Here is a 13,082-nt window from a genome sequence, read left to right on the forward strand (position 1 = left end):
GCTCAGGGAACCGCTGGCAGACCAATGGTAGTGATTCAGACTTGGAACTTGGCAGGCAGTTCTTGAAAATAAACTGAGTCTGTCACAGCAAAGGAAACAAGTGGTATACTATTTTCAGTGATGAAATGCAAGCTGCAGGGTAAAAAAAAAAAAATCAGAACTTTTGGGAATCCTGCATCAGCCACCAAAAAGCTTGAGGGTTTGGAGGGACTTATATTTCTCTTGCACTCTTTGGTGGTCACATCAACAAGTGTGTGTGTGTGTGTGTGTGTGTGTGTGTGTGTGTGTGTGTGTGTGTGTGTGTGTGTGTTCATATAATGAAATGTGTCCCCACTTAGAAAATCTATATAACTCAGTGACCAATATACTCCAAATGATTGGTGCATCACACTACTTAATCATACAAGAATAAAAGATTCAACATGCACGACAGACCTATAGGAACCGATAAAGTACAAAAAGCACATTTATGTGGTTTAAGGTTCCACATTAAAGGGTTGGAGAACAGCTTGGTATATAGCATATAGTTTGTATATAGCTTGATTTGATAGTGTACTTGCCTAGCACACATAAAGGCCTACGTTTGAGTCCCAGTACCACATAGACCAGACATGGTGACACACATTTACAATCCCAGGAACTGGGAGATGGAAGCAGGAAGATCAGAAGTTCAAGTTCATCCTCAGCTACATAGCAAGTTTGAGGCTAGCCTGGGCTACACGAGACCCTGTCTGAGGGGGTGGGAGGAAGAGTCCACCTTTAAAAACTAGATTTTAAAAAGTTTTGAGTGGTATCAAAGAGTGTCCGTGGTATTGTGGAAAAGGTATTAAAATAACTTTTCCTTTCTAAGTTCTGTCTAAGGCTAAATTTTGTCTATGCACTTTAATAAAAACATCATATTACAACAGACTACATTTGGAAGCAGAAATGACATCTATATTGGGCCAGACATTAAAGAGGTTTGCAAAACCATGTACAAAGCAATTACTCATTTCACCAGCTATTTATTTTGGGACAAATACAATGCTATAACAAAATACATTGTGTTAAATGTGAAATTTATTGGTATTTTAATGATAATGAGATAAATTATTTTAAGTTCTTATTTCAGATTTTTTGAGACATACGTGTGTGTGTGTGTGTGTGTGTGTGTGTGTGTGAGTGTGTATGTGTGTGTGTGTGTGTGTGTGTGTGTGTGTGTGTGTGAATTGTGCACACAAGTATAGCCTTGCCCTTAGGGGCCAGAAGAGGGAGTCAGACACCCTGGAGTGAAGTTACAGGCAGTTGTGAGCATCCCAAAATGGGTTCTGGGAACTGAACTCTGGTCCTCTGGAAGAAGAGCAAGCACATGTAAGCACTGAGCTGTTTCTCCAGACCCAAGTTTTAATTTCTAATACTGCAAATATCTATACATAGAGTCCCCATAACCCAGAAGAGCTATAGAACTCATCACTGTTAAAAACAAACAAACAAACAAACAAAAAAAAAAAACACAAAGAGCTCCTGAGACTGAAGGATCTGAGAGCCACTGTGGCAGCCTAAACTCCCAGTGAGGCTCCTTTCTGCCATGTCCCCAGCAGGAAAAGGACCAACCTGTCCCCACTGAGGCTGCTCTAGGCATGAGTACAATCCTCATACCAACTTCCAACCAGGGTGCAGCAGTGCTTCCCAGAGCCCTCATGGATTCCACACCAGTCCACCCTGAAAAGACCCATGAACAAACATCATGTGCCACACACAAATGTGAAATCCCTCAGGGGCCCCAGACTAAGCCTAAGACAGCTAACACAGTTCCTCTGATGTGCCACCATGTCACTCTACCGGCAGTGACTATTCAAGGTACCCAGGGTGATTTGACCCAAGAAAAGAGCACTGACTAGCGATGTTGCCCACTGCAAGGCATTATGAGTGGCACCAAAGTCTGAAGCCATTATTTGCCACCTGGGACTTGGCTATTTCTTCTTCCACATTTGAAGAAATCTCTTATATTCTGCCAACAACAAGTATCTTTGTAAGATTAAATACCTCCCAAGACTAACCTTTCTCCCAGCTCCTCCGACTTTGATGGCCACTTTCCTCGGGGCAGGGTCCAGTTAATGAATTTCCTTTTTTAACAACAAGATGCCTTGCGTGGGACCCAGCACCAAGGTGTGGCTTGGCAGGGAGAGGGCCCTTCCTCTTTGTGCTAATCCCACAAGAGCTAAAAGATTAATACAAGCATCAACAAGTCCACGCAGAGACAGACACACAGCTAAGTGAGAGGGAGGTGGCATTCCCCAGTCAATGGGTATAGGCCTCCTGGCCCCCTTGTGTTACCGATACAGGATGTGATCTTGCTATTTCCCCATTTATTGTTTTGCAAACTTCTTTCACCCTTTTGGCTCACTTGGTGTCCTTTCCTACTGTCCTAATGAGACCAGATCATGAGCCCTCCTTAAAGGAAACCACCAATCAATAAGTAAAATGTTTACAGTTTTTCTGAAAGAAAAACCATGAAACAATTAAAAAATGAAGCAGAAAAAAATGATCACTTAAGGACCAGGGTACCTACTCCCCTTTAACCACTATGATAAAGAATGATGTCTTCTAGACTAGGAGAGACCTCTGCCCTAGAACTGCAAAAACAAAGCCAAGACTGCATGTCTTTACTTGCAGTAAAGGGAGATGAAATCAAAGCACTCAATTTGGTAAGGGTGGGTAAACTGAGAGCAAAGAGACAACAAAGCCTGCTGAGCATCCACAGAGTCACTGAGAAAAGGGGGAAACAGGCTGGCATTCTTCCTGTCCCCTTTCTCGTCCAGCAGCGCCTGAAGCCCACCCATTTACTCCCCAGTCTATGGAAAAGAAAAAGAACAGCAGTCTCACCTGCGTCGAGCTGGCAACAGGCCCAGCCATCATGCCCCGGACGATCAGGCCAGACTTCGGCCTAGTCCTCTCCATTGGCCTCTTCACATCTATGACAGGCTCTGATGCGTGATGCTGATCTACCTTCTCCCATGCAGTAACCAAAGGGAGGCTGTCCCCTAGGCCTGTGTATGCTGGCTTGCTTTTGAGTGGGCTTTTTTTGGATGATACAAGATTACCAAGTATGTCCCCATCGAGATGGCCATGCCTGCAAAAAAAAAAAAAAAAAAAAATAATAATAATAATAATAATAATAATAATAATAATAATATTTTCATTAAAACAGAGCTTCCAAATGAACAATAATTAAAAAAAACCCAAAGTTAGCCATCATTCATAAATATATAATTGGAAATGAGCCACAGCTCATTCATGTCAGGAGAGGTAAGGAACAGAAAGCTCTTTGCTGGTATCAGGACAAATGTAGCAGGACAAACAACATCAGGTGATGGATGGTCCACAGGGGACCCTAAGTCCTAATGGCTGAAGGCTAAAAGAGCACCTTGAGTCTTGCCCACTTAGATGATAAAGGAGGGCACCTGTGGTGCAGTGCTGAGCATGTGGAACTTGGCCTGGCTGTTTGTGGAGTGCACACCTGCGGAAAACATGACATCCCTGGGTATTCAGTAGAGCATGCTGGTGTGTACAGGTAGAGTTGTGTGTGTGCAAGGGAGGAGGGGAGGGAGAGGAAGAGAAAGAGAAAAAGGGTGAGAAAAAATAATAAGGAGCAAGAAGTGCTCTTTCTCGTGGTGCCTCCTAGGTGGTTGGCCACGCCGAGACGGGACTAAGTATCTGCTTCCAAGCACTGCCTGTGGGAAATTCACTGAAGTTGACAGTGAACACAAACTTCACACTTCCTGTGAGAAGCGCATGGCCACAGCCACTGCTGCTGGTGCTCTGAGAAAAGAGTGCAAGTGCAAGGGTTACATCGCCAGATCAGTGGGAAGCATAAGGTGTCCTGAGGGATAGCCAAATGAGCCTGCTGTTGGGAGGCATGGGGGGCGTTCTTGTTATAGAACTGGAGAGAGGAAGTGCATGTCTGTTTGGGAATGCACATTGATGTCATCTGAGTTCTCCACTTGGTTTGTGTGTGTGTGTGTGTGTGTGTGTGTGTGTGTGTGTGTGTGTGTGTGTGTGAGAGAGAGAAAGAGAGGGGGGGGGCATATTTCTAGACTGACTGATACTACTGTGCCTCAGTGGTTGTGGCCCCTAAGAGCTAGCCGAAATCTAAAGCATCTCATGATGATGTCCAACAATATGTTGTCACCCAGGACCAAATCACCCAACATTCGGCACTCCACACGACCTGCACACAGTTGCAGTTACTCCACGCGTCCAGCAACCCAGATGACAATGCACTGCTCTGAGGAAACCAAACACTAAGAAAAGTAAGGAGGTGACCGAAAACTACACTAAACTTGGGTCCGAGAGAATGAAGGAAGCCAGGGAAAAGGAAACAGATCGCCAAGAGATCTGAGCTGTCCTTATCGAGAGCGTCTACTCTGAAGTCTGAGTCCAGTCACTGAGAGTGACAAAGAAATGACCAGACTTGAATCTGAAAAGGAAAGAAAAGAAGTGAGGAAGAACAGGACCAAGTTTGTAAAGGGGAGCTCGGCCTGGGCTGGTAGGCAAGAGAAGACAAAGGAGAGAGAAACGAGAAGAGGCAGGCACCTGGCTTTGCTCCCTTCTGACCAGGATGCTCGTCTCCCCATGTCTTCGTCTGAAAGGTCGTATATATCCACCAGTGTGGTCTCTGAGCATCTCAAAGGCAATTTGCTGTTTTTCTTTGGAAGCGGGAGGGCAGGGATTGGGGCTTCTTGGCTTCCATCGTCGTCTGTACCTCCAGTATGGTGCAGAAAGTATCTCGTGATGAGTTCAAGGTTCGTTTTTAGAGGCCTTTCCTTTGCCTAACGTTGGGAAAAGGGGAAAAAAAAACATCATTAGTTGAATGTCCAGGATTTGGGGAAGGGTGGAAAGATGACCCTCCTGATTCTTTGACACGTTTACCAGCTTCTCACTCACGCTACACACTTCCAGCAAACACGCACTTACTTATTTATTCTGTGTGCCAGACACCATACTGGGTATGGGTTCAGAGACAAAGGCAAAAATCTCGACTCTAAAACAACTAACATCCTGAGCAATGGAAACAATTATAAGAGAAAAAAAATCCTTTCATTTCAAATACAGTTTTAATCTACTTTTGCATTACACTTATTTATGGAGGGGGGCAGGCCGCCACCACATGTGTGGGGCGATCAAAAAAAAAAACTTGCAGGAGTCAGTTTTCTCCTTCCCTGTGTTCCTGGCCTCTAGAGATCCAAGACACATCTGAGGCCTACACATTTTACTAGTGGGCATCCTGGTTTGAATCGGAGATGTCTCTCTCCCTCAGGCTCATGTCCTTGATACCTGGTCACCACCAGCTTGTGGCACTGTTTTAAAGAGCTTTTAGGAGTTGGGGCCTGGCTGGCCAAAATAGATTATAAGGGGCAGGATTTTGTTTGTTTGTTTTGTTTTTTGAGACAGGGTCTCTCTGTGTAGCTTTGGCTGTCCTGGACTCACTTTGTAGACTAGGCTGGCCTCGAACTCACAGTGATCCACCTGCCTCTGCCTCCCGAGTGCTGGGACTAAAGGCGTGCGCCACCACGCCCGGCTTAGGGGCAGGATTTTGAAGGTGACATCTGGCCCTGAGTCCAGCCTCCTGTTCTTTGCTTCTGATCTACAGCATGTTAATAAGCCAACTCACACTCCAGCCAAGAAGGACGAAAATACCTAAAATCATGATCCCAAATACACTTTTCACCCTTGATGGTGTTTCTGTTGGGTATTCTGTCATAGCTAAGACAAAAGTAAGTAACACAACAGATGATGTTTCTTTAACAGGGACCGCTAGCAACTGCAGAGACTGAATGAAGAGCACAGCCATTAGCTAGGACTGACTCCAATCATCAAAAACAAGTGAGTGAAGAAACTCTTTCAAGCCATAGCTTTTAGAATAAACGCTATCACTGTTTTCCAGCACTGCCTGCAGGAACGATTTTCCTTACAAGGTTTTTGGATTTCTTGTTTTTAAATACATGGCCAGTTGAGACTTACTAAACCCAAACAGCAAGAATTAGGGCTTTGATTCTTCCTAAGCCCCTCCCCGCAAATAATCTGAACAGACATCCAGTTGTCCAAGCACTGATCCACAGGCTGGTTGCAGGCATCTGGCCATGTGTCAGTCCCACCCCAAGAGCTGGGAGCTGGGAGCACCCGGTCCTGCTGAACTGTGGCCAGACATGGACTTGCGTGCAGTGCTTGCCAAGTCAGAGTGGCCAAGTGTCTGATGAAGGGCCTGGTGTGGAGCCTTCAGCACAGGCCGCCCCATGCTGTTCCTCTCTGGCCAAGACCTAGGGCCAGTGGACAACCATGAGTTCAACAGCCTTATCAGATAATTAAAATCAGGAATGTGTTTATTTACCCAGTTTTAAAAGATGGAAAAATTATTTTGTCTTGGTCTACATTAAGATTACAATGAAGCCAGAAAAAAAAAAAAGATTACAATGAAGCGAGTCAAAGAAAACATATACATTTATTTCAAATATCTTGCCTTTTCTCTCAGTGAGGTGCTCTGGTGTCCTAGGTTGCCCACATTACACCATTGTGAGGGTTTGGCTTTTTTTTTTCACTTATATCACTAAGCTCAGAGTGATCACACAGCCTTGAGGTGAAGTTAATACCATTTCTCCAAACCTCAGTCTTACCTATATATCCTAATCTATCAAATAACTGTCAGGAAAACCAAATACTGGGAAGATTGACATGGAACAGTAGTTTCCCTGAGGTTGTGTGAGCTCTGGGCTCGGTGAATCTCAAAACTACCTGCTGCAGGTGACTAATGAGTGTATTTTGCTTTAAAACATAGGCCCCAATTCATTCCATCATGGCTAATAACAACTGTTTACGTCAAATAATTGGAGATTTATGCAGGTCTAATGATATCTTATGTTTTGAAGATAATAATTCCTTTTGAAAGACTATACTGTGGTAAAAAAAATAAGTTAAATGGTAAGATACTTCTGAGAAATTAAATGAAAGGTTTTATATAAAAATCCCAAGGTAGGGGCTGGAGAGGTGGCTCAGACGTTAAGAGCACTGACTGTTCTTCCAGAGGTCATGAGTTCAATCCCCAGCAACCACATGGTGGCTCACACCCATCTATAATGTGATGTGATGCCCTCTTCTGGCCTGCAGGTGTACATGCAGGCAGAGCACTGTGTACATAACAATAAATAAATCTTTATTTAAAAATAAATTAATTTTTAAAAATCCCAAGGGACCAGTAAGCCTCTTAGGATGCTCTGGGTAAAGGCCCTAGTGTCTGTGAAGCACCTCCCTAATATGAACAGCCTGGGCCCTCCCATACAGATCCAGCAACTGAAGGACCCAGTGCTGCTGGGCCACTGCATCCCCAATCCAGGACTGCACACAAAGACAAAGATCCTATGGGATGGATACCTCAGCCTCTGGTGTGACCTCACTTGGCTGTCAGGGCCTAAGCTCTTCAAAGGGATCACAAGGGCTCCTGCAGGCAGAGATGTATATGCTAAGGGCCAGTGGCTGTGGTCTGCAGACCTGCCTGGAACACTTGTGCTTATGCAGGGCAGCCTGACTCGGGGTCCTCTCTGCCACGCCATACACAGTGAGCTGGTTGTCAAGGTGTCTGGAGGTTTCTTTGGGTATTTCAAATAGTCTTGTTCTCGCCCGCATGCCCATTCAATCGGTTAGGATTTCATTTTATTTTCTTTATTTTTATGTGTTGGGGGAGGTTGTGAATGTATGTGGTGTGTGTTTGTATGTGTTTGTGTGTGTGTGTGTGTGTGTGTGTGTGTGTGTGTGTGTGTGTATGAGAGACAGAGAGAGAGAGAGAGAGAGAGAGAGAGAGAGAGAGAGAGAGAGAGAGCACATACACACACACACACACATACACACACACACACACACACACACACACAAGTACACAGCTGTTCACAGGCATGCAGAGGCCAAAGGCGAATATCAGATACCTTCCTTTATCATTATCTGCCTCATCTCTCACTGCACAGGAAGATGACTGGCCAACAAATTGGCAGAATCTGCTTGTCTCTGCCCTCTAGTGCTGGTGCACCAGGAGTGCACAGCCATGTCAGCTTCCTCTGTGGTTGGTGGGAGTTTCAAACTCTTACCACTAAGCCATCTCCCCAGGCACAAGACTTCTTTTGAAAATCAATCCCTAGCCTCTCGGTGCTGGGCCTGGAAGCACACATAGCTGTAAATCTCGGTACTCAGAATGCTGAAGCAGAGTTGCCACAGTTTGAGGCTGGCCTGAGAATCATAGTGAGTTCTGGCCAGCTTTGGTTACAGAATCAAACTGTGTCTCAAGAAACAAAAAGAGAAAAAAGAATCTCTATCCTGGCCTGTAAATTACTGTCAGATGTCAAACAGCCAGCCAGTTTGGCTCACATATCTCCCCAGGGGCAAACTCCCATCATTCCAGTGGGTTCAGGAGGTTTTCATACGGCACCCAGAGAAGCCGGCCCAGAAGGCCAAGACAAAACGTCCTTCACTTTGTTCACTGTAGCATGGCTTCTCTTATGTCTCACATGTGAGACTTCTGCGTGAAGTGTCATTTGCAGCTTTTTAGAATGTGACAAGCACAGAACTATGAGAGTAAATACCACTTTCTCCCTGACTCCTGTATCATGGCCAAGCATTAGGCACCATCTGCTGGAGAGGACTCCTTCCTCTAACAAAAAGAGAAACTAAGTCAGGATTAGAGCTTCCTACGTTTCCCATATTCACTCTTCTAGCCTCTCGGTCACTTGCTACACAGACACATATGGGCTCTTCAGTAAGTCATTAGATAATTCATTAACCACGGGGCCACAATAGTGAAGTGATACACAGGCTCTGCCCATCTACTAAGGCCACGGACATGAGGGAGGCAGACACGAGGGAAACAAAAATGTTCTACTTCAGATACATGACAGGAAGAAGCCTCCAAGGTACCACGGGAGCAGCAGGTGGGGTATGAGTCTGGGTCTAGGGGACCTTCCATACCCCCAAGAAAATCTGTTCCCTTGGCTTTCTCACCTCCCACACCCCTGGATGTGCTACTCCCAGCTTCTGCCTCTGCTGACGTACGTTCAAAGAAACTTACCACCACAGAAGAGAAATCTTACCCGGGCAGGGGACAGACAATATTAGTATAATACTTAAATGTATTCTATATTACATATAGTATGGTAACATTTACATGATATATGACACAGTCTATTACATATATTACACAGCATAACATATCCTTAAGCAATCTTACTAAAAATACCATTGTGTGGCGAAAGGGGAGCACAGAGAACAATTAACCTGACACTATCATGATAGGCCTAGATTCAGTGACACAAAGTGACCTCAGACCCGCCCGGGGACACTTGGGGCTGGTGGGTTGAGCCTAGTTCACTCTGACATTTGTCATCTTGGACAGTCCCTAAGCCTCCTGGCGCAGGTGCCAGGCCCTAGCTGCGAGGACCACCACCAGACTCACACTTCAAAAGGCACGCACCTTGTTTTCTCTGTAGAGGACCTCCAGATGTAGAACCTTGCGGAGATCGTTCCTGCTATTGATGCTGAGGTCACAGCGGGGGCGCTCCTGGTCCATGGTCACAGATGTCTTCTTCAAACCCTGAGGGAAGACATCTGAGTCACTGTTTGACCTTTTTTTTTTTTAATGAAAACCCTTCCCGTTCTCTGACGCAGTGTCAACAGAGGACTGCTGGAACGCGTTAGGACTGGGCTCACCAACCTTCCTTACAGCCACGGCAGGGGCCCAAAGCTGACTTCAGGAACACATTTTCTTATAAAAATTGGGCTTGACAGCATTGTCAGTTTGATTTGGGGTCAGCTAAAGCTGGGGTCTGTAGGGGTTGTGGACTCATTTTTATCTATTTTATAGATAACAATGAAATTCCAGTAACTAGCTTGCTGAAGGACCACAATTCGGGGGCTCTGTGTTTGGCCTAGACATGGGGCTATGAAAGATGAACCTTTAAAAATAAATGGAAGTTAAAAAACAAAACACAGTGTAAAGGCCAACTATTGTTCCCTTAATTTTTCAACTGAGGAAGCCAGGAGACATGTTTGAAGTCATGTGGTGGAGATCTACATCAGTCTAGCCAGGAAGCCTGGCTGAGACACAATCCCCCCACAGGGCACATCGTGAATATCTGCCATCACCCAACCCTGTAGGCTAAAGACGGCAGGAAACAGGGGGAGCCCTGCAGCTGCCAGAAGCCTGGCATCCTCAGCCACAACAGCTGTTTCCTCTCTATCACAGGATACTGTGACCACCAAATGCCTGCAGATGTCTCACCCTCTTCCGCCTGGGCCAAGGGTAGCCCATGTTCATGATGGATCCCAGACCGCAAGTGGTATCTAGGTAGGTCTTGTCCCTCAGCCTTTGTGCTCAGAACTTTATAGTGGCTCCAACTGCGGGAAACATGGCCAAACTCATTGCCTGCCATGAGTTTTGATGAAAAAGTGAATTTGAAAAAAGATAGGTACATAGTGTTGAACGAGAGTGTGAATGAGGTCTTAAGGAAAAGCATGAGAGAAGTGTGTGTGTGTGTGTGTGTGTGTGTGTGTGTGTGTGTGTGTGCGCTCGTGCATGGGCACACACACACACCACACACACATTGGGGGAAAAGATGGCTGGCTGAAAGAAGAAGGCTCAGAAGCAGCCACCTACACTCTACATCCTTAAATATCATGATTTTCAGCAGCCAACCCGATAGGGATCATTCAGTAATGAGAGTCCTTCTCTGATTGCCCACCTCAGACTTGATTAGCTTCAAGACACACCGAGTCTCCGTGTCTCTAATACACGGAGCGCTCCTCAAGTTTAGCTTGCAGAAACCACTGGGGGTAGGGTACAGGCACCTTGTGGAGGTGAACAGCCACTCAACCCCATCCTTTTCGCTCAGCTAACATGTGCCCTGCACCCACAGTGTGCCCGGTTCTGTTCTTGGTCCAGGAGGCAGAGAAGGAAGGAAGGCTAGCATGCTAGGGAAGTGGACCGTAACGACAGAACAGTCTGTACACTATAAAAATGTACACCATAAAGCAAGGCAGGGTGAATATGAAGACAGGGGTGTGGTTTAAATAGGCAGCTACGTGTTGAGCATAACCACGTGCGCCCTTGTCTTCTGGTTTCCTCATCTGCCCACTGGTCCAGCCACTGGTCAAAGGAGTTAACAAACTCCAGCTTCCATACTATGGAGGAGAAGATAACCAGCCTGATAGGTTATATAAAGGAGAGGGGTAGACGCAGATAAATGGACAGTGAGGGCCAGGAGAGGTATGGGGGAGAGGTGTTCTAAAAGGTAGTAAGGAAATGATTCCTTAGTTATGTGGCAATGGAACAGAGGCATCAAGAGAGTGAGAGAGCAGGCCCTGGGGGCACTTGGGGACACAGTGCTCCGTACAAGGGACAGCAAGTGCAAAAGTCCTTCAGCAACTTAAAAAGCAAAAGAGCTTCAGGGGAAAGTGACAGAAGATACAGGCAGAAAGGTCACCGGGGGCTTGAGAAGATGACAAGTGAATAAAGTACAGAGACTACGGTTCTGATCCCCGGTACCCACAGAAATCCTGGGTGGATGTGAGGTGGGAACGTAAGCTGCGGCCAAGTGGTAAGGCCCGAAGACGTTAGTTGGGGGCTCTGGATTTCACTGAAGAAACGAAGGCTTCCTTGACACTTTTAGATCTAGTGTCTAGACTTGCACAGCAGCAGTGACCAGCCTCCAAGCACAGGACATTAATAATCCAACTAGCATCCGGGACTCGGTGTCAGAAAGTCAGAGCAGACGCAGTGAAGCCAGATGCATTACAGCTTTTCCAAATAAAAATAAATTATAAAAAGCACACAGGCATCTCAAAACAGGTACCATCCGAGCATGGATAAAACAGCCAAGGAAGTGTAAGGCTGAATGGCTTTGTGCACGCTGTATATGAGTACCAGGTACAACGCACAGGCACTGCCTGTTTACCACTACCCCTCACTGTACGTCAGACACAGTGCATCTTTAAAGCTCCTGCTTTGCAGAGAAGATGAGATAGTAATGTCACATTTCAAACTTGTAACACATACCTAAACTTGCACCATCTGACCTCAAGCCTTTTCCCTTTGTTCTGCCAAACACACACTTCCATTTCAACTAAGTGCTCCCCATGGCCCAGCTCAGTATGAAATCTCACGGAAGCACAAACCCTTAGTGCCTCCTACTAGGCCACTTCCTGTAAAATGCAAACCAACTCCTGGAGCCCATGCAGCTCCTCCCTCTCCTAGAAGCCCATGGGGGACCCCAGATCCTCCTAACTTGTAAACGCTTTGGAAACTCTTCCGGGACAAGACAGTAAGAGAATTTACATAATTCTCCCTCCAAACTCCTGCAGCAGCTGGAATCCCCACTCGGTTAAAAATTATCAAAAGGACTGACTGTCCAGATCTATCCTCTGGGGAAGTTCTTTCCTAGAGACATATCCTGTGCCCTTGGCTGGGAGAAATTGTTCAGCCCTGGACTCTCTTGCCAATCTGGCACTGCCGTCACCGTGGGTGCCAGCGGAGGGCAGCCAAGCAAGGACCGGCCTGGTTTTGTGGTCGTGCCGTGCCCTCGCACTAGGAAGGACTGGCTTCTGGGAAATGTAGTTTCCATGTCTCGGGAAAGGGATGCTCTTGGGGGGAATCCTTGAGGCGAACAGAAAGCATGGAATGCTCCCCCCTCCCACCCTCGAAAGTGCAAAGATGCTGAGGGAAACCCCAGATTACCCTCCAACTTTAGAGTGGCTGTCTGGGCTTCGGAGTGTCCAGCCATTACCTTTCTGCTAAGAAACTCCCTGACCAGGGAGGCAGCCACCTCCTCCACGTACAGGCTGTCCATGCTGCTGGCGCTGCCCACGAGGCCACGCGGCGGCCTGCAGCCCCAGGCCGCATAATCCGTTGGGCCCAGTAAAGCGGCGTTGCCGTGGCGACCGCGGCATCCGCGCCAGGAAGAACTCCTCCCCTTCCTGGGCAATCAGTGCCCTAGGAAGGCGGGAGGGAAGGGAGGAGCATCCTCTTTGCCAGAGTCTGTGCAGCAGCTGAGGGCGGGGCATAGCCTATG

General features: G+C 46.6%; 1 protein-coding gene across 4 annotated transcripts in view; it reads right to left on the minus strand.

Annotated features, from left to right (window-relative positions):
* The window catches only part of MINDY4 (MINDY lysine 48 deubiquitinase 4), a gene marked incomplete at its 5' end in the record, with an annotated part of 134,332 nt that overhangs the window by 91,241 nt on the left and 30,009 nt on the right, over nt 1–13,082 (minus strand). For 2 of the 4 annotated variants that reach the window (XM_084785487.1, XM_084785486.1), the window contains 4 exons: nt 2,866–3,112; nt 4,576–4,811; nt 9,491–9,610; nt 12,798–12,997. In XM_084785487.1, the coding sequence (XP_084641613.1) occupies nt 2,866–3,112; nt 4,576–4,811; nt 9,491–9,610; nt 12,798–12,860 (666 nt within the window). Of the gene's footprint in view, nt 1–2,865; nt 3,113–4,575; nt 4,812–9,490; nt 9,611–12,797; nt 12,998–13,082 lie in introns of those variants that run through there. The other 2 variants (XM_084785485.1, XM_084785484.1) reach the window with 1 other exon arrangement.

The sequence above is a fragment of the Acomys minous genome, assembly GCF_964271855.1.
Source record: "Acomys minous genome assembly, chromosome: 6".
Classification (NCBI taxonomy): domain Eukaryota; kingdom Metazoa; phylum Chordata; class Mammalia; order Rodentia; family Muridae; genus Acomys; species Acomys minous.